General features: G+C 33.8%; 1 protein-coding gene across 1 annotated transcript in view; it reads left to right on the top strand.

Annotated features, from left to right (window-relative positions):
- CSMD1 (CUB and Sushi multiple domains 1) overlaps positions 1–21,443 on the top strand; it is a 240,209-nt gene that overhangs the window by 189,799 nt on the left and 28,967 nt on the right. The window contains exons 39-43 of the mRNA XM_066314261.1: positions 10,908–11,096; positions 12,762–12,935; positions 16,936–17,118; positions 19,327–19,503; positions 20,488–20,667. Coding sequence (XP_066170358.1) covers positions 10,908–11,096; positions 12,762–12,935; positions 16,936–17,118; positions 19,327–19,503; positions 20,488–20,667 — 903 coding nt within the window. The remainder of the gene's footprint in view (positions 1–10,907; positions 11,097–12,761; positions 12,936–16,935; positions 17,119–19,326; positions 19,504–20,487; positions 20,668–21,443) is intronic.

The following is a 21,443-nucleotide window of genomic DNA, read 5'->3' as shown; positions in this document are numbered from 1 at the left end:
CACCTGTTGGTTTATTGAAAATCTTCTTGTATTACAACTGTTATTTCTAAGAATAATAATTATCTTTGGTGATTAGCTCATCAAAATATTTCAGAGATAGCTGATGCGATTTCAGGCTCAGTGTGTGTGGAATTAAATCTTTCGTTCTCATTAAAACAATAAAGAGATAACAATTCCCTCAGTCACTACCCTCAGAATTTATTCAAGTGAGTTAACTAACATAACAATGTAATTATTGGAACAGAGAAACAAGAATTAGGAAACTGTTCCTATTTAGGCTCAAGTATTTTTTCCGTTTTATATAGTTTTCTTTTGCTAGACCTAAAAGAACAAGCTCATCTGTGAGGCATTTAAGTAAGGTTTTATTTGTTGGAAACGCATACTTTTTCATTTATACTGTAGATGTAATCAGAATCTGTTCTGTTTGACAGTCAGAGGCAGAGATAGAACAGCTTGACTGAAGTTCAACCCCATTTATGAGCAGAGTTACTCAGCTATTTACACTGAGCTCCATTAAATTTATTAAAGGAAAACAAGGGAAAACAATGCAAAGACTGAGAAGATTCTAAAAAAAAACCATAGAATTAGGATGCCTGAAGTTACTACAGCATTATTTCAGTTGTCTCTCCTATTTACTTTTGTTGTTCTTTTTAAATTAATTCACATGAATTTGAGTTTGATCCAGGCCAATTTGTGTTCTGAAATCTTGTTTAGAGAGATTGGTTTTCTGAAAGGAGTGAGTGTTATAGATGCAGCTCTGCCAAGATCCATTCAATTAAGAATGGTAAACTCCTACCAGAATGGAGTGGCCCAGAGTTCTCCTAGTTGCGTATTTACAATTTTGTCTATTCTCATGAAGGTGGCGTGAATATGGACCATTCACTCAGTGTTTCTTCACTTCATTCTTCTCTTCATTTAGTATTTCTTTCTCTATAGTGAGATATATTTTTCAGTAACTGTCTTGTATCTCTTTCATCATGAACTGCAGAGATCCACCTAATTTCTTCACCCGCTCCATGCACCCCTCTAAAAGCCAGAGTGCTTTGCCATAACACTGTACCTGCTCACCTCTGTGATCAAGTTTAATTGATTGAAAGCGTTTGAACAAGTTGTCAGGAAGTTTGCAATTTGTCCAAGAAACCTCTCCTTCTGGAGAGGAATGTACTGTCTAAGGTAACAATAACTGTTGAAAATGTATTTTCACACCAGAAGATATTTCATTTTACTGTAAAGGAAATATTCAATATCCACTTCAGCTAAAGCATGTCAGTGTTAGAGTATTTCTATACAGTTCTCCTAGTACATACATCTCTGTTCTAGATATGTGGGCCATTCTTAGTTCAATTATATGAAAATTTAAAGTGTTGTAATATAATTGCCTTGATATTTGATATTGTTTCTTATTTTAGATTAGAGTGATGGGTTGACCTTGCAGTTAGTATGTAGCAGCTTCTCTCTGCTCTTCTTTCTCACTTCTCTTCTCTGGTGCGTGTTCTCCACAGGCTACAGAGGGTATCTACCCCCTCATGCATTGCCTTTTCGAAACTCAGTGTTCCTTTTTTTAATTCTCACTAGTGTGTGCCTGCATGTGTGTGGCCTCCTCTCTCTCTGGTGTATTCTGCCCTTTCCTAAGTATATCTTCAGAGATACAAACTTTTCTCATGGTTCACCCCTGATTTGAAAAGAGACTGAGAATTGAGATTGTTCAGTTTAGGGGAGAGAAGGCTCAGAGGAACATTGCTGATATTTGTACTTATCTAAAGCACAGTCTAAAAAAAGAGGGCCAGACTTCTCAGTGATGCTCACTGAAAGTATATGATGCAAAGGGTACAGCATCAAACATAAGAAAAGGCCTTTTAAATATGAGGGTGGCAAAACACCCAAATAAATTTCCCAGAGACATTGTGGATTTTCCATTCTTATAGCTATTCAAAATCTAACTGGACCTGGACAAAGCCCTAGACAAACTGTTTAGTTTCCACTTTCAGGTTCAAATATTCTTGTATACAATTTGAGACTAAAGACTTTGTATATAGACCAACTATATTCCTGTGTCAAATTTGGTCTTAATGAATTGCTTAGAACTTACCTAAAGCAAGTAATAGCACTTTTTCTGGCATAAACCTTTACTTCTAAAATTGTCTTTTATCTAATGGATGGAAAACCTTTGTTCTAAAGTTCATTCTTAGGAATGAATTATGAATTTGTTTACAAATAAAGTCAATCTTCCAGCTCTTTAAATATCCTGCTGGGAAAGGATTGATTCCTGGCAAACCTGTATCATTTAATTCAACTGAGATTTTACATTTGACTTTTCTTTCAAACTTCAGTTGAATTCACCTGAGTCAATAATGAACTTGGCTTCATTTGGCTGAGACTGTACAGTATGTATTACAAATTAAAAATTGCTGCTTGAAGCTATTGTAGAAGTTTATTTTATTTTATTTTATTTTATTTTATTTTATTTTTACTGTTAAACTGAGCTGTTATTTATGCACAGGAAACCTTGATATTTTCAGAAAATATCAGAACAGTTCTTATGCACCCTTCTGGAATCATACACTGCTTCTGTCTGTTGTGTCAATAGCAGGTTAACTAAGGAATCAGTGACAGGAAATTTAGCAAGGAAATTAAATGGGAGGTTTTGGCAAAGAAAAAGGTAATGGACACAAAAGATCATATTTGCTTTTTAAGAGCCGTATGATAAAACTTCTATTAGAAAAAGGATTTTAATATGTTCGTACATCCTAAATGCACTGCAAGTACTGAATTGCTTTGCAATGGTATTTCTCCCTACTCTGGAATGCCTTTATCTGCTCTGGTTAACTGTTTTGGCTTAGCAAGTAAAAGCTTTTATCTCTTAAAATCTACATATTTTTTAGTATTTGATTTGGACCTGGGTTCTGAGGTAATGTAATTCTTAAAATACCCATGCCTTGGAAAAACTATATTCAAACTGTTTCTCTCACAAGTAAAAAAATGGCAGGTTGCAATGTTCAGGTAGTTCGTGAGAAAGAAACCCCACATTTTTTAATTATTTAAACATTAATATCTGTTTAAAAAAATGCATTAATTCCTTTTGATGTATTTAGTATTTTCTAAAGATTGGCAATAACCTTCTCTGGAATGTGACAGTCTCTGAAGTATAATTTTAAATTCTTCATTTGTAATCCTCCTCATTCACTCTGTCTTTAGTTTTATTTAGTTGATAAAGAACAGTTCAAGTAGTTGGTTTAATTGCCTTTAAACTGGAACCAAGTGGCATCAGAAAAATTACAATACCTAGATCTCTGTTCTCTGCTGCAAACCTGCCAGAGTAGAGCTTGGTGCAACCTGGATGTGCTAACCCAGAAGTAGTGATGGCTATATTAAATCCTAAGCCAAGTATATTCACTGGATTTTTTTTCCATTAACAGTTTGGAGCCACTTTCCATTTAGTCTTTGGAAGCACAGAAAGCCAATCTCCATGCTTTCTACTTTTCATAATAACTCCTAACCACCAAACTGAGAACTGAATCAGATGGTCTAATCAGGGCTCTGCACTCCTGATTGCACTGCAGGTCATTTTTCCATATATTATGCTTGAAGCAAGAACTGCTGTATTTAACACCATACTTTCTGCCAATATTAAGGCAGAGTCATATTCATAATCTATACCAGGAGAAGTGGATATCCTTTGCTACTGTTTCCTTCAGAATTCCTTTTATCTTTTTGTAAATGAGATTTAGGAGCTTTTCTCCTGCTAGAAATATGTTTCTTAGGACCAGAAACATTTTGATGGGAAGATCCATTTGGCAAAGTTGCAGAGGTTTGAGTTAGCTTGCATTCTCCAGTCTGTATCAGTAAGTCCAGGTAATTGTTAGTAATAAAGAATTCAGGTCTCTGTTTATACTGTATTTGTGTTGAATTTCTAACTTAAAAGGTTAATCTTTCTTTATCTCATTGCTGAGAGATTTTTGAAAAGTTGAATAAGGCTTTTGTATTTATCAGGAATCTGGCATCTACAAAGCATTTTTAATTTTATTGTGCTCTCTTTAGTGGCTTTGTCATTTGAACCAGTGGTAATACGTTCCATTCCTTTACTGACAAGAAAAATAACCTTTCTGATGGCAGCTTATAGAAAGATTGAGACTGGTAACCAATTCTTCTCATCCAAAGATAAAGAAGCTCTGAATTTAAGCAGTTTTCCATCTATGGTGGAGTCAAGGATCTGTATAAATTGAGAAATACATTTTGTTCAGTTTTGTTTTTCCAAAGTCAGAGGCCTCTGTTGTGACTTATTTATATTTAAATGTCAGATATACCTAATCTATTCATATTTGACAGCATGTTGACATTCTTCAGAAGGATAACTTGCACTTGAGTAAGTTTCCTAAATGAGGTGAGGTGCCATGGGAGATGCCATACAGTCTGAGATATTTACCTGACCTGGCAGAGATGCCCCTCTCTGGAGTGAAACCAGCCTGGAGATCAGGCAAAGACGCTTCAAAAGGTAGTAGAAACGTCTTTTGAGGCAACAGAAGAGTTCCTCACCCAGGTGAAAAACAGTGACCAGATTAAAAGAGAATCAGAAGAAAGACTTTAAGTCACAATCCCAGAGTTCGTACTAGTCTGACAAAAGTTATTGTTTTAATACTAGTTGTACATAGATGCCCCAAAATGAATTTTGCATGCAGAGAACACAAGAAAAAAATAACAGGTAAGTACTTTATCTTTCTGGTCAATTTGATGTTGTGACACCTGGCAAAATATGAGAAGCTTTCATTCTTGTTTATTTTTGACTTTGCATTGACCTTTACTAAAATTTTGTTTACTGGCAATTTTGTCATTATGCTTTCACTAGCAGAGCTTTCTTTCTTTTTATAGACAGCATTTTTAAAAACTTGTCATAAAAACAGAGTGAATTCTCTACTCTTTGTTCACTCTAGAATGTCAGTCCCTAAACATATTCTAGATACCAACATTAATGGAATACTTTTCACATAAAATACCATTGATCAGATATGAAAGTTTATAAAAGAAGCTTGTTTCTGACAAGGAAAAAAAAAGTGAGAACAGGAAACTGAATTCTGTGAATGATGTACTTTTTGATGATCATTCAACTTTTTAACAGAAAGCCTCTCTAGGGATTCTGACATGGTCTTTTAACTTCTTTGTCCTTAAGGGTTTGAATCTACTCAGTGTGAGGTTCCAAAGTTATCAGGGCAGACTTTGACTATTCTCCAGCTTTTCTCAGAAGAGAAAACCAAGACTGACAGAATTCATTTCCCATGCAACTCTTGACAGATGTCATTGAGAGAATGCAATCTCCATCTACTCTCACTGTGATTTACAATTGAGTCCCCAGGGTAATAGGCAATTGGGGAAAATACTGCCTTAGTTCTGTATGCCAGCCAACCCAAATTCTTTTCTAAAATACTCCTTACTGCAGCTCTTCTTAGCAAAAGCACACTTGTGTATACATTTAACAACTGATAGCTGATCTTAAGTGGCAATGCAGGCATAATTGTGGTTACTTTTTAGCTTGAGGGATCATATTCTCTTGCATAATCATTTGATAAGACTTCATGTATGATGCAAGAATTTTGTTCACAGAGCACATGCTTAATTTATGCATTTGGTGACTGCTTTGTATTTCATTCATCACTGAGCTGTCTAAAGAGATACTACTGGTACTGGAGTGAAAACTCCATCACACAGAAAAATTGATACTTTGGGACTGCAATATATTCCTTGATCATTCCATATTCCTGGTCTTCATGGAGAATTAACTTTTTTTGTTCTCCCTATTGACTTGCAAAAATAGTTCAGTTAGAATTGCTTTTGGGTAGCTTTGGGCCAGTGTATCTTCATGAAACAAAGTTCCTTTTAATTTCTAATACTGACTTTCCATAAGCAAACTTGGTACCATTGCCCATTAAACTAAAGATTTAATTTGAAGCACATATATTTGATTTTTTATGTTAATAATCTCAACTTCACTAAAAAAAGGGACAGCTCTTGTGAGTGTTGGTTAAAAATTAAACCTAGGGAAAGATTTAAGTAACCCATAGGATGAGAAGAATATTTGAAAAGAATTGTATTCATAAATCAACAAAACCTTCAATAAATGTGAGAATTTTGCAACATGCATCAGATTTTTCTTCTGTTCAATAGAATATTCTGAGATTAAAATGGAAATAATTTGAACCATTACTTTCAATTCTCTCTTTCAACTAATCTAGTGAATATTTGAGTTCAATAACAATTATTTTCCCTAAATTGCAGTGAAAAATAAACACTTTTTGGTTTTTCTTTTGAATAAATTCTAAAATGGCATTTCACTGCTTATTTTACTGCTTTTTCCTCTACATAACTTCTATCTGTACTGCACTTCACTGTTTATCACTTTGATCTAGAAATAAAATAAACATTCAACATTATAGTTTAAAAAATAGTACTTTCTGAAATTCTGGAGTTCCCAGAACTCCCAAATGTGGCTCCTGTGTGACTGATAGTCTATGATGCAATCACAAGTTGTCAACATTTTTGCTCTGGAAGGTGCCTTCCTTTAAGGGTTTGTACCTGTAGATCTCCACTGTCCTCCCCATTCCATCAAAGAGAATACCAGTGCATCTGCAACCTCATTCTCAGACAAAACAATAACAGAAAAAAACCTCCAATCTCAAACCAAATAAACAAACAAAACTCCCCAAACAAATGAACACCAAACCCCCAAAACTGCCAAACAAAACCACGCAAAAATCCCATCAGAAAATAAACTAAAATATCGATTGCATGGAGATTCTTTTGACATCGTAAGAACCTTATCTGATAAACAGTATGAATCTTGTCCTATAGCTTGGGAAGAATTCAGCAGTATCTGTTGTCATGCAAATTTTCACTAGTTTTGTGTATTCATTAATTAAATTGTATTGTAAATGTAAAAGTTTTACTGTAAAAATGTAAAAGTCCTATTTAAGCTATGTATGCCCTGTATTTAGTGCTATATTCCTGAGCCAAAACAAATTTGGATGATATTAAATGTAGGCTACTAAACATACATCTGTACTGTGGATCTCTATGAGCACAGCAAGGAGTCCCATTTGTACCAGGATAAAATTTCTAATACACAAAAACTTTAAATATTATTTTTATATTGATAAATTGATATTAATTCACCTTTGGACGACTGGAAGAGGAATGTAATTATTATTTTTCCACAGAATTTTTTAAATATTGTTACAGCCATAAAGCACAAACCCATCTCTTTTTTATATGTATTATTTAAGGGAAGAGCTGCTCTTGAAGGAGTAGTTGCTACAATAGGAATAGAAAAATGTTATTTTGCCATAGTTATTTTAGATACGCAGTTTCATTGCAAGGTGGGGTACTGATTAAAACATGGATATAGGTCTCAAGAAGACCTGAATTCTGTTCTCTACCAGTATAAATATTCCATACAACCCTGGACTTCATTTTTTTATATGATTGATCAGAATAGTGGTATTGTGCAATTGTGAGATTGAGAATCAAATTATCATAAAAATAGTTTTATCTAAATAGAAATATTTTTAAGTATTCACTTCTGTGTTTTAAATTAAATTTATCTGTATTTTTAAATTAAACAGTGCCTGGCATGGGAGCTGAATTGCTCCTACTTATTTAGATATATTTTTATTTGAACCAAGAGGGACATTCACAGGAATTATTTGTAGTGTGGCTCAGGGGTTTGTATGGACAGGAGGATCATTCTTCATGAGCAGTTCAGAGAAATTCACCCTGTTCTGGAGGGTAACAGTGCACAATGGCATGGCTGAGCCACCACCTACTGGCCTCATGCCAGAAAACAAGTGCTGGCTTTCTTTAATTCACATTGATACAGATGTGTATTCAAATGTTTAGGAATGTGTATACATTTATGTTGAAAAATTAAGTTTAAGGATGTGTTTGAAAAAAGCAACTTATAAGTATGCAGAGGATGCAGGCTACTTCCAAAAGTAGGAACTTTACAGCACCATCTACCCAGCACCACACCATGTCTAATTGCCTAGGAAACAGGGTTAATTAGGATGCAGCTTGTGTTGCTTCTGGGAACTGTGCTAGTTTCTGTAAGAAAGGATTGCACTGTGGGTTCAGATATATGAGCTCCTTCAGATCTAGCTTAATATCTTGGTGAGGCATCCTGTCAGTGGACTGTACATTTTACAGACTTTCACACCTGTCCTTGTTCTACAATGATACTTATGTTGCCAGTATGAGAATTAGACTTAGCTGACAAAGATGAGTAACCATGGAGTAACAAAGAATTCGTCATGTAAAAGAAAAAAAGTGTTTTCTCTTGATAATACTCTTAAATAGAGATCCCCAGAAGAAAGTTCTTCAAAGCAAGTACAGAGACACAGACTTACACATCCAAAATTTTCGCAGCTTTCAAAGAGCAGTGAGGTATTATAACTTGCTATTTTTCCCTGTCTTATGGGACAGGAAAAAGAAGTCATGAGCTAAGGAAGTGTTTGTTTCTGTCGATGAAATCTCGTGTAAATGCATATTTATATAACTTCCATATATCTTATTTCTGTATAAAATGTTATGGTTATAGCAATATGTTTAAATAAAAGTTGTTAGTATGAAATATAAGTTAAACTATTATAATGCAAGCTGAATGTAACTTCTCTGATTAATTATTTCATAAGAATCACTATAAAACAAATAGGAACAGTTTCAGTTAGGAGACTAATATTTTATTAGTGCTCAAGAATATAAAACAAAAAAATCACTTTCATTAAACGTAATTATTCTACATAATATCATTCTAATGCTCTGTGTGCACTATTGAAATACCGAATTTTTAAAAATATTTTACTTTTCTGTGTAACTGTATTGTCAGTGTTTTTAATAGCAATTGCTGCATGAAAAATGGGTCGCTTTTCCCCAAAAAGAGTTATTTTCCCCAAATATTGCATCTAAAATAATTGCTATGAAGAAAAACTTTAGATTCATGTGAGGCATTCTTTAGACATAGGTATATGTTTATAATTGAGGTTGAAATTGTGGACATTTAACACTTTCAAGAGTATGGCTTTAAAAGATAAGGATAAATAACTTAAAACTGGATTTTACACCAAATTAAATTTGAGGATGTTAGAATTTTTCTAAAATCCTGATACTTTTTAGCTGATTGAATAAAATACCCCTTCAATTAATTAATATTTGCACAAGCTGCCTACTTCTAGTGTATTATCTGATCTGCATATTTAGATTTTATGTATGATAAAACTTACACTTTTGAATAAAAGTTACTCGGGAGTAAAAAGCAACCTGTTAGGGACTATGTATATCTTACCTCTAAAATGATAGTCTTATCTATATTCTTCTCAAATGATTTTTTAATTTTTTTTATTTTCACAAAAATTGATTTTGATTAGATGACGTACTTGAAAGGTAGATTTCTGTGGTTCTGGGTTGAGCTAAAATTTATGACACTAATAATATTTTAAGTTGGGTTTTTTTTTTTTTTTTTTTTTTTAGTTTATTTATAGTTTTATCTTCAGAACGAAGATGTGTGGTGGGGCATGTTTTGGATTTTACTTTGCTTGTTCTGTTATATGAGCTATTTCCAGAAAGTTTAATGTAAAATGGTTTGTTCTTTGTACCCCCCTCCTGTTCCTTTCCCTTTGCTCATCCCCAAGTAGTTCGTCAGATATTTGTTAAGTGTCAATCATTAGTTATATAACCCTCTGGTCCTGTCAGTCACTCTGGGGCCTCTCCCTGTGTCCAGAAAATTCCAAGAGAGGCTTTGAGTGATTGGGCAGAATCAAGGGGGTCCCCTCCCATTTGGTTATGATTTGAGGTTGCACCTGTATGTCATGTTGAGAGTCACTCCTTACTTTTCTGTTATTGGTCTGTCGCTGTGCCCTGCCCTGAGACCTACCCCCCTTTATAAGTTGCTCCCCTCACATTCTCAGAGCCTCTTCTGACACAGAGCTTTAGGGTTAGGGTCCCCCTGGTCCAATAAACTCTGTAGCCCTGTCTCTGAATAGTCCTGCCTTTTATCTCCTGCCTTCACTGCGTCCCTGCTTTTGGTCAGCCAAGAGCCCCCAGTGTCATCGTGGTGCCAGGGCTGGCTGAGCCAGGCCACACAGGCAGCTGCTAAAAAGATGGGGGTGGTGGAGTAGGTGTTTGTAAGTTTTCATATAGTTTTCAGATTAACAGACAGCAAAATTGGGTGCTTGAAAAAGTCGCTTCCAACCCAAGCTGTCAAATGATTCTTCGACCCTGCAGTCTCCGCAGAGTATAAAATATAGGAGTGGGGAGAGTAGCTATACTTCATATAAAAACTAAACAGTCATGAAAACTCCGTATTTTTTTAGGCTTTTAATAGCTATCTGAAAAAAATTACTTTATGTTTTTTGGTGCTTACCTCACTCCTGCTCCCCTATCAAGTATTTGATTTTTCACTGTCTTCCTTTTCCTGTTCTACACATTAGTAGCAGAAAATGTCCTTAATATTTGAAGCAATTTTTCTCATTAGAGGAAATTAATAAAAAAGAAAATGTCAAAGTGTTATTTTGAATACAGACTGTTCCTTCACATAAAAATTATGTTCAAGACCAAACTAAGGCTACCAAGGGAATGATAAAAAATTCCTCCAATTTCTCTTTCATCTTTGAACCAGTTGTATACTTGATATTATGTATCTTGTCCAAGACTATTAAAAGAACTGGAGTAAAATTGTAGCATTATTTGCAAAGCAAAACGATCTAGATCTTACTTAGGAGTCAATATTTCTGATATTTAAATCAAATAAAACCCACAAACAAACCGTAGATGAACCAGTCAAGAGCTGCAATTGAAGCAATGAGAATCATCGCTACATTTATGATATTTCTGTTATGCATAAGCAATGAATATTGTTTGTCTTACAGTGGTGAACTGTTCTGATCCTGGCTTTGTGGAGAATGCAGTTCGTCACGGACAGCAGAATTATCCTGAAATTTTCAAGTACGGAACAAGCGTGGCATACCACTGCAAAAGGGGCTTTTATCTCCTGGGCTCATCTGTGCTGACCTGTAAAGCTAACGGGTTATGGGATAGATCATTACCAAAGTGTTTGTGTAAGTATCCATTTGGTTGGATTAACATTAAAGAGCTGAGCATGATTTTAAGTCATGATAGAAAAAAGAAGGGTAGCCGTCTATTAAGGAACAAAGTGGACTTTGAGATCAATACACTGCAAATTGTACATCTCAGTTAGAAAACATTAAGACAAAATATTGTGCAACTTAGCATTATTATAAAATGTTTCCAGGGAACAGTGGAACTGTTATTTCAAATGCCAGAAAGTAAAAATTAATTTCCCCTATTGGTGAATTGTTAAGGTACCTGGAAACAGCTAGGGAAATCTAAAATTATTGTTTATTTGTTATAATTTAAAATTATTAGTCTAAGACCATTAGTGCCTGTATCAGATATTTATATTCTTTTCAGACTCATTGTAGTGTATATGTGAGAACAAATCTGTGAAAAGTTGTATAGAAAAATTTTACTCAAGAGGGGCTTTTTGTAACATCACTTCATATTTCCTCCATCACTTTCTCCTCAGAGAGGGAGGAAATCTTCTGGTGTTTCCTATGATCAGTAAGCTTCACATCTTTACAAAATATCAGTTTGCCTGAGATTAATTTCCACTGAGATATTTTCCTTCTCTGATCCCTATTAATTTCATGATATGATTTATGATTTCAAATGCAATTGTTAGAAGTGGTAAATGAAATTAAAGTATATTTAAATTTGAAACATATCAGATGATTTAAAAGTTTTGCTTAACAGAATTGATTTTTTTACTAAAATTGTTTATTTCGTGCATTTACACTTATATACCAGAGCAAGAAATGTCACTAGGTTGGTGATTTTTTTTTAAATGGTTTTCATACTGCTGTGTAGCTAATATTCACATGACGCAAGCTGTTTTTTGTTTTGTTTTGTTTTGGGTTGTTTTTTTTTTTTTTTTGGGAGGGGGGGTGGATTTTTGTGTGTGTGTGTGTGTGTGTTTTGTTTTCTTGTTTCCTTGTTTGTTCCACAAATAATCTATGCTTTCAATGTCTGTCAATAAGAGCTATAACCTGAAAAAGTGGATTTATTCATATTTCAGTAGTAAAATAATTAGAGAAAATGAACCATTTTAAATACAAAATAGCTGCATAATTTGTTTGTTTGTTTTGCTTTGGCAAAAATATTTACTGGTGCAAGCATGTTCCTTACGTCTTGTATCTTAGAAAAATAAATATGATTTAAAACTATAAAAAATATCAGTAATCAATTTATCTCTTGCTCAATCTAGTTCATCACATAGCTATAATAATACTACTGAATAAATATTTTATTTCACTATGCTGCTTCAACTATACCTAGTTGTAGATACATGATACTTACCTCATCATATCTGCAATATATGAAGCACGTTAAAGCAATACAACCTTATTTGGTGTCTTCCTTCCTATCCTTTAAGGAAGGATCATGAACAGAAATGAATGAGGAAAGAAATCTACATATTTTTAGAGAAAGGCAAAACTGGATAGGCCAGTTTTACACATAGTTTTGTGTTTAATCTTACAAATGACCATTAAACATCTATAGCAACAAGAAAACTGAAACCATGCAAGACCTGAAATCCAGACAGACATGTATGTTTTGTGGAACCAGCCACATATTTAAAGGTTATAAGGGATTTTTCTGTGCTATGAGAACATCTCATAATGTTGTGTTCTTACCTTTGTTAGCCATTTCTTGTGGACATCCTGGGGTACCTGCAAATGCAATTCTTTCAGGAGACAGATTTACATATGGCTCCATAGTTCACTATTCTTGCACAGCGGGTCGAAGGCTCATAGGAAATTCTACGAGGGAATGCCAGGAAGACAGCCACTGGAGTGGGACTCTCCCTCACTGTTCAGGTACTTCTACCAACCATTATCTGAATGTCACCTTGTCATATGAACAAAGCTATTCTCACACATTTTTTTAGCAAATACTTCTTTAGTTTATTTTCCAATAGCCACTCCACTGTATCACACCCACTTACTGAAATATTCTCGTAATCATCTCACTCTCTTTGCCATTACTTCACAACTTCACTCTTCAGCCACATGCTCTAGTTGTATACTGCAGTGTATAGCAGATACAGAAAAACAGTGCTTCAAACCTAGACGAGTTTTGCTTAAAAAGGATACATGTGATATATTATATTTTTATGAACATTTTGTATAAACAAAGGTTGTTGCATCTGAAAATTTTGATTAAGAAACTCCACAGCAAAGGTATTAAAGTAAACTTTGTACATTTTACTTCTCTTTTCTCTTGCAGAAATATACTTTATTATTGTCACAATGTGCAAACACTATAAATGTCTGATGTGTTCTTGGTGCTATAAGGAAGTACAAAACCTGTTTATTCTCCCCTAGACTATGCAAATCTAGAAGAAGCCATAAAACACCACACAGTTTTGTTGAAGTGAAGAGTTCAGGGGAGGATAGGCTCCTAAGGACATGAACACTAAATTAATAGCTATTGTAAGGGAAACAGATATACACACTTTGGTATATAAAAATCAAATACCTGAATGATTTAAGAAGAAAATTTCCTAGTGAGAAAATTGTTCATAATTGCTCATTACACAATCTTATCTCTTCGGTTGAACTATTAGATGTGCCCACAGTTGGGCTGATGTGATTCAGTGTGGTCCGATACAGATTTGACCTAAATTAAATAGGTGTAAGGTTCTTTGAATTATTTTCAGTACTTTGAAAAAGATATTAATAAGTATTCCTTGAGAATGGTCCATTTATGGGCTGCAATATCATGCAAGGATGCTGAGCAGAATTTGAAATACTGAGAAAAGGAAGTGAATTTAAATCACTACTATTACTTTTCTGTTTTCTGCTGCTCAAGGAGGAAATTTTAGATTCTTCTTACACTGCTATATCTCACTGGCATCGTGGTCTCTATGCCTAGACCTGAAAGACATCACTGCACAACAAGAATTTTTTTCCTGATTATCTTAAGCTCACATTTATGTCACTTTTGCCTATTTATCCAGCATAAAATCCTAGACCTGAAATTGCTGGTATTGATCTGAAGACTTGAATAGTCAGATAACAATCTAGTGCTATTATCCAACATTTCTCATCACAGGGAAAAATCTCATGTTGGTGGAGGGAAACTTTACTTGCTAAAAATTGAGACTCTTGAGATATCTTCAGTCATGAATATAATAGAGTATTTTTATAGACTCATAGATTTTGAAAACACTAAAGAGCCTTGTAGTCATGTGTTATGGTGGGCAAGATATTTCTAGTGTAACTAAAATATTGTTACTGATTTCAATTTTCTAACTTTGAAAAAAATGGGTCACTATCTTGAGAGCAAGATGATTCTCTAGGGAAATGAAAATCTGTCTCTGTTGGCTCAATGTAAACAAACAAACAAACAAAAAACCAAAAACAAACAACAAAAACCCAAACAAACAGAGAAAAAATTAAAAAAAACAAAACAACAACAACAACAACAACAACAACAACAAACCAAAAAAAACCCACCCAAAGCTAAAGAAAACCTAAAAGGTGTCTCATTTCTCTAAAGGTATTTAGAATTGTAAAACAAACTACACTTTCTAATTTAGATATTCAGGAGATTAATCCATCAAAATCCAGTATGAAAGATTCATTGTCATAATGTCAGTGAAAGAATGGTTTTGCCCAGCATGACTGAGAACTCTAATTGGTTTTATACTTTGGGGATATGAAAAACAGTCTAAATATAATGTTTAAAAACTGTCGTTTCTTTCAGAATGGGATTAATTTCGTTATTATATATTAATATATGTTTGAATGCCTGATGGTTCTGTGATGGTATAAATATGCTTTCAGGGGTTTTTGTCGCCTGGGGCCTGTTGCAATGATGGACTTTTGTACAGTATGATTTAAGCAATAGTTGAAATTTTTGATTAAAATGACACATTCATATTTCAATAATGGATATTGAGTCTTCTACATTGCTAAATAAAAAGGGGTCTAGACCTTCATATTACTGTAACTACCTTTGTCTATATCCTTTGACTATAAAATTCCATGGTTGCATTTCAGATTTTTTGCTAATCAAAACTAGATATGTCCAAGTAAAAAAAAAATGTCCAGTCATTCATCTGGAATAATTCCCTCAGCAAAATCCCTAAGCAACTAAGACATCATGAAGTTTTCAGACTCATAGGTAATTCTGCCCTGAAAAATCCCTTTGGGTTCACAAGTCAAAGTTTGTGTGATATATCTGTTTCATGACATAAACATGCCACTGAATCACACTCCTCACGTTATTTTACACATTTTAAGCAGACAGAATTGTCTGTGAAATAGTAATGTCTTAGAGTAAGTGGAAGCAGATAGCGTCCAGAGGCCACATCTTGACTTCAGCAGTGCCAGGGCATAGATTATGGATGACAGTGCTTGATCCCTGAGACCACTATACTCTCTGAATTGTTTCCAGATTAATTTTTACCCATCATAGCTGGCAGTCCATCAAATACACAAATACTTTACAAGTTTGTGTGTGCTGGAGATGATTGTCAACAGTCAGTTTTGAGGCAGCCACAGTCCTTTGAAGAGTGAGTTTTACTGTAAAGAGAGAGACAGAATATACCATCTGACTTCAGACACACTGTTTACAAGCAAATATTTACACCAGGAAATCCAGGTCTAAAGGCTGTAGGGCAGGGTGACAAGAGCAATCTATTCTAGAAGGATCTAGTACTAAACAAAGTGAACAGAATCAAAACCCACAAATTAGTCTTGAATTCCAGATCTTGTCCTTCTTTTATGTGAAATCATGACTGTATCCACTCACACTTGCTATAATTAAAACCTTGTAATGCACAGGTAATCATGCTGACATACAAAAATTTTAATTTCCAAATTAACTATTTGAGTTTTCCTAAGAATTGGTATTGTTTTTTCTTGTTTAGAATTTTTTCCATTATATGAGAGGGATGCCTATGAAGAAAAATTCATTTAAATATATACATAATTCAAACTATTAAAGTATTTACACATATTTGGAAAAAAACCGCAAACCCTAAAATAAAATCAGAACCCAAAATTGTAACCTATAGTTTCAAAGACTTTGAATTTAGATATATAATTCAAAAGTGGAGAACACATGATAATATTGCTGTTAACTGCAATGTAGATGCAGAAGGATTTAGGAGATATACAATTTTATATGAAAATTTATAATAAATTGTTGATGCTGAGACCATGCTTCATTAACCATCTTGTATAGTATCCCCTGTAACAGCCACTCTATGTGATAAAGCACTTGACTGATTTGTCAAACTTACGAGAACTTTTTTTCAGAGCTGTCTTGCGACATGTTTGTTCTCTTCTAAATTTGTTACCAATATTTGCATAGAAATTTAGAGGATAAGGAAAATTATGAGATACTTTCATTCTTGACAGACACAAAGGCAGGAGTATTTTCTGTAGATATATGTACTTCAAATGCATTTCCTAAAAATTTGAATATGGTTCTCCTCACTCTTGCTGTTATTTAATTCTTGTTATTAGAAGATATCACTACAAGTTAAACAACATAATGTGCAGAAAATTTTTCTATCAAAAAAGAACAGATTTGTTGAACTGAAAAAAGTTGGCAGGAGTGCTTCTTGTATTCAGATTATCTTTTTTCTTTTATTTTTATCACATTCTGTGTTTAGGTCTGTGTTGGTCTGAGAAAAGAAGTAAGGTAAAAAGATAGGTATTTTCATGTTTGACTTTAGTTTCCTACCCTAAAACTGGAGAAAAGGGGGGATTGCTTGTAATGAAAAGAATGCAGTGGCACTATTCACAGCCACTACATTTGGACATAATACCCCTGGCAATATGTGTGCTCTGTTGTGTTTTGCAGGAAATAATCCTGGTTTTTGTGATGATCCAGGAGTACCAGCTCACGGGTCTAGACTAGGGGATGAGTTCAAAACAAAAAGTCTGCTCCGTTTCTCATGTGAAATGGGTTATCAGCTGCGAGGCTCTGCAGAGCGAACGTGCTTGCTTAATGGTTCCTGGTCAGGTGTACAGCCTGTGTGTGAAGGTAGGTATGGATTCATGGGCATTTGGACACTATTGACACACTTCCTAATGACTTTTTATTCTTTGATTGAAAAATTTGGTCAGGCAGAAATATGCTTTCAAAACATTCTACAGAAAGATGATATAAAAAAGTTTACAAGCAATTCATGTTTTGCTTGAAAACTTAAATCCAAACTGCCAAAGTTTTTTGGAATATATATTTATAAGAAGTTTGTGAGAGAATAATTTTAGATAAAAAATAATTAGCCTGAAAATAAATAATAGATACCTAAGTTAAATGTAAGACCAAATAAATGCTTTTGATTGAAGATATGAAAATGGAGTGATAAATAAATCTGTCATCTTTTTTGTAACAATAAAATACTTTCATCTTCTCTTTCTTTGTAGTATCTATGCATCAAAGACTGAAAAAATTATAATATAAAGTTGCATAAATGAATATATAAATTAAGTATAAATTAATATATCAATACGTATTTTTCAAAAAAAGTTAGACTATTTTCTAATGAGATATTTTTATCCTGCTTCTTTCAGAAGAAATACAACAGAATGTTTCTGAAAATCACATTTTGAAAAAAGATAAAAACACATAATAAAGAATTTTTTATATTTTTTGTACAGGTAAAATTGGAAAGCAGTAATAGAAGACTTTAAATTCAGTTTTATAATAACTTCCCATTTTCCAAGAATGTTTGAAAAATTACTTTTTTAATTCATCAGAGTTGATGGATTTTGTGGTATCTGTTGTCTCCTAAATTGAATGGTAAAATGGAAGATAGAGCAAAATATTTGTAACAATTTTTTTCACCTACACATCTTATTCAGAGAGCAATTGTTCTTTTGCAATATTCTTCAGTACAGGCTAGTCTTCTGTCAGTGCAGATATCATCATAAATGTATAAAAACAGCACTAGGCACAGGATCAGTATTTGAATCAGTATTTTCAACAGAAAATTGAATCTTTGTAGAATCCTTTCTACTTCTCTTACATGAAGATATTAAGGATAGTAGGACAGCAGAAGTCAGTGACAACTGTCACTGTTTTAAATGCTGCTTTTTCTCCCTTTCATCGTAGTGTTTGCTTCAACATTCTCTTTTCTGTTAAAAAAAGAAAAACAAGAAAAAAGCCTCTTTTTTTTTCTGTAGTCCTTCAATTGTTTCCTATTTAATCTATTTAAGGATGAGATTAGAATACCTATTAATTCCTGCATGTTAAAATTCCACATTGAATTTTTCTCTTTGCTATTTGAAACTTTTAAACTTAAAAGGCAATAAATTGATTTAAAGAAGGCAGTAAAGTATTATTCAAAACATAAATGGTAGACTAGTTTTTAATTGGCAAATTGTGTTTGTTTTAATCATAAAACCTAACACTGTTTTATTTTAATTATTAGATTATAACTTTTATTTGGGGGGTCATCCAGCAGGTCTAAGTCTTTCTTCTGCTGGGGGCCCTAGAGGTAGATGCAGTATTCTAGGTGGGGGTCTCAAAAGAATCGATTTGCTAGAAGTGTTGTTAGGAAAATTAAAAAAAAACCAAGCCCAAGTTTTTAATGATTGGTTGGTCCACTGGAAAAAAAAAAACACTCACCTTCTAAAAACCCCAGCATATAATCAATATAATCAAAGTAAGATGCTGTCCAATCTTGGACCTATGTAGCTGAAACATTATTATTGCCTTAAAGGATTGATATAGATGCCCAAAAGATATGGAGGCCAATACAGAGTGTCTTTTCTTTCCTTGATTAAAAAAATAAATTAAGAAAAAGGTCACAATTTACTATTTTTATTTATGCATTTTTTTATAATTGAAAAAGGAAATACCAGAAGATAGGAAGAGAATAGAAAAATTTGCCATAAGGTAAAACAGAGGTACATATCTATCAGAAAGTCCTGAATGAGCTTTGTTTGCTCCAGTGATTGTATTGAGTGGAGTAGAACAAAAGGAGCAAACTATCTGAATCAAGAATTGAAAAATGGAAAACAAAACCCCAACCAAATGCAAGTAATAATATTAACAAAGGGAAATAAAATGTTATTTCAAGAATATACTTATTATATATTTTCTCAATAAAATTTGCTCTAGGTGTTTTAAAAGACGAACTATTAAACTAGTTGTTCTTTTGCTTTTTTTTTTTTTTCCATCTTAGTTAGTCACTTGTCCTCAAAATCATTTTATTTGTTTGTTTTTTAAATCTCTTCTTTGCAGCTGTATCTTGTGGGAACCCTGGCACGCCAGCCAACGGCATGATAATATACACTGATGGAATATTATTCTCCAGCTCAGTCACTTATGCCTGCTGGGAAGGTTACAAAACTTCAGGGTTAACTACTAGACATTGTACTGCTAATGGGACATGGACTGGCACTGCTCCAGACTGCACAGGTCAGAAAGAAATTTTCTTCCCCTAAAGCTTTAAAGTAGTGAATAATCCAGCCTTTCTATTGAAAATGATTGTCTCAATACATAACACATTTTTCCACATTCACTTTTCTTGTAAAACATGAATTTTTTTTATCTAAAGGTACATGCCCTTATAATACATGCTAGATGCTTCCAGAACTATCTTCTTAAAATGGCTACATAGGTAACTTTATTGTATTTGTTTACCTCAGGAACATCAACTAGATGATATTAATATTTTTTAGAATAATGTTATATTTATCTGCTCTTTTAGAGTTTGTTTAGCAATTTTTTACCTTTTTTTTTTCCTTTCTTTTTTTTTTTTTTTCCTTGTGGCTTATGCTTAGAGGAGGAAATTCTGGTAGTTCAAAACCAAATTTTGTATAATTGGACACATTACTGTGCCAGGGTTTTTTTGTAAGCCAAATGACTCAGAACTGATCTATCACCATTTTGCTAAGGACCAAGAATCAGGGAGCAGCAAGACTGGGCTGTTCCATCAGGGTAGGTCAGCAGGGACCAGAGGAGTGCTCCAAGGTAAGTGGGGCTACTGGCCTTACTGACAAGGCCAGACTGACAGTACATCAGTATTTTATACACACACACACACACATACGATAAAAGAAATATTAAAAAGAGGAAACAAAGAGGCATTTAATAACTCTGCTGGAATTGCATTGCACCATCAACTTCAGGCTTGATGTGACAAAAGTCTCAGTATGAAGGTAGAAAAAGTCCTGCCAAAACTATCACCAATGGTCTGCAGTAGCTGTAGAGCATGCCAGATGAGACTACTCTGTTAAAGGAAAGTGATATTTGGTCCATGCTATTGAAATGCCTCAGAAATATAACTTTTCTTGACAGAAACAAAATTTTTCCTGTATTGTACACTAACAGAAAGGACCTTAGGTATGCATGCTTATATGTTTATTAAAAAAACAATTCCTTTTCTCTTTTCCTCACTAGTGATTAACTGTGGAGATCCAGGTGCATTAGCAAATGGCATTCAGTTTGGAAATGATTTTACCTTTAATAAGACAGTCAGCTATCAGTGTAATCCAGGATATCTGATGGAACCGGCAAGTTCATCTACCATGCGTTGTGTGAAGGACAGCACTTGGAACCAGAGCAAACCAATTTGCAAAGGTGATCTTTTGAATGCAACAGTTTACAAGTAGTGTTTTGACACCTATGTGATATTCATTACCTGGTGTCTTTATTTATATTAAAAAAGAATTCAAAATATTCTCTGGGACAATTATGTTCCAAATGCAACTAAAATATTAGATAAATATTTCTGTAGAATATATATTTGTTTTGTACATATCCTGTGGTAGAATGGCAATCATAATAGTCACACTATTGATTAAAATAGAACCAAATCACTCTTCAATGAATATTGTCAGAGTGCTCATCTTAAAAAAATATGAATGAAGTACCCATTTTCCTTTTTGGCCCATTTCTCTTGGATTAGATGGACAAAATTCTGTAACAGGATTCTGGAAACCAAGTTTTCTGTAAAAGATTCCCTTGTTGCAGTAGTGTAGTCATCATAAACAGCCAAAAATATGCTTCACAAATAGCTAATTACAAGTGCTAGCAGGAAGGTCAGAGTGGAGATGAGGCTGAAAGACAAATAAGGCAGCCTGGTGAAAATTGTTAATGCAACTTCAGTAGCCCAGGGAGTATATTTAGCAGCCTAGGCCATCTTCTGCTTATAAAAGGCCTAGGATGCCAACTCACCTTGCTCCACTTCACTGTGATATCTAAATCTAGCCTACTAATTAAATTTTGGCATATGTATTCAATTAACTTCATTTTCTGCCATGAAAATGAAGAAATTTTCATGACAGAAAATGGTATTATGAGTGATTTTATGCCTGAGTGATTTTATGGTTGTGGTCTTTGCTAAAAGAAACTAT

Source organism: Sylvia atricapilla, chromosome 3, assembly GCF_009819655.1.
Source record: "Sylvia atricapilla isolate bSylAtr1 chromosome 3, bSylAtr1.pri, whole genome shotgun sequence".
Lineage (NCBI taxonomy): Eukaryota > Metazoa > Chordata > Aves > Passeriformes > Sylviidae > Sylvia > Sylvia atricapilla.
The sequence above is the reverse complement of the archived record's forward strand: the minus strand, read 5'-3'. Positions and strand labels throughout refer to the sequence as shown.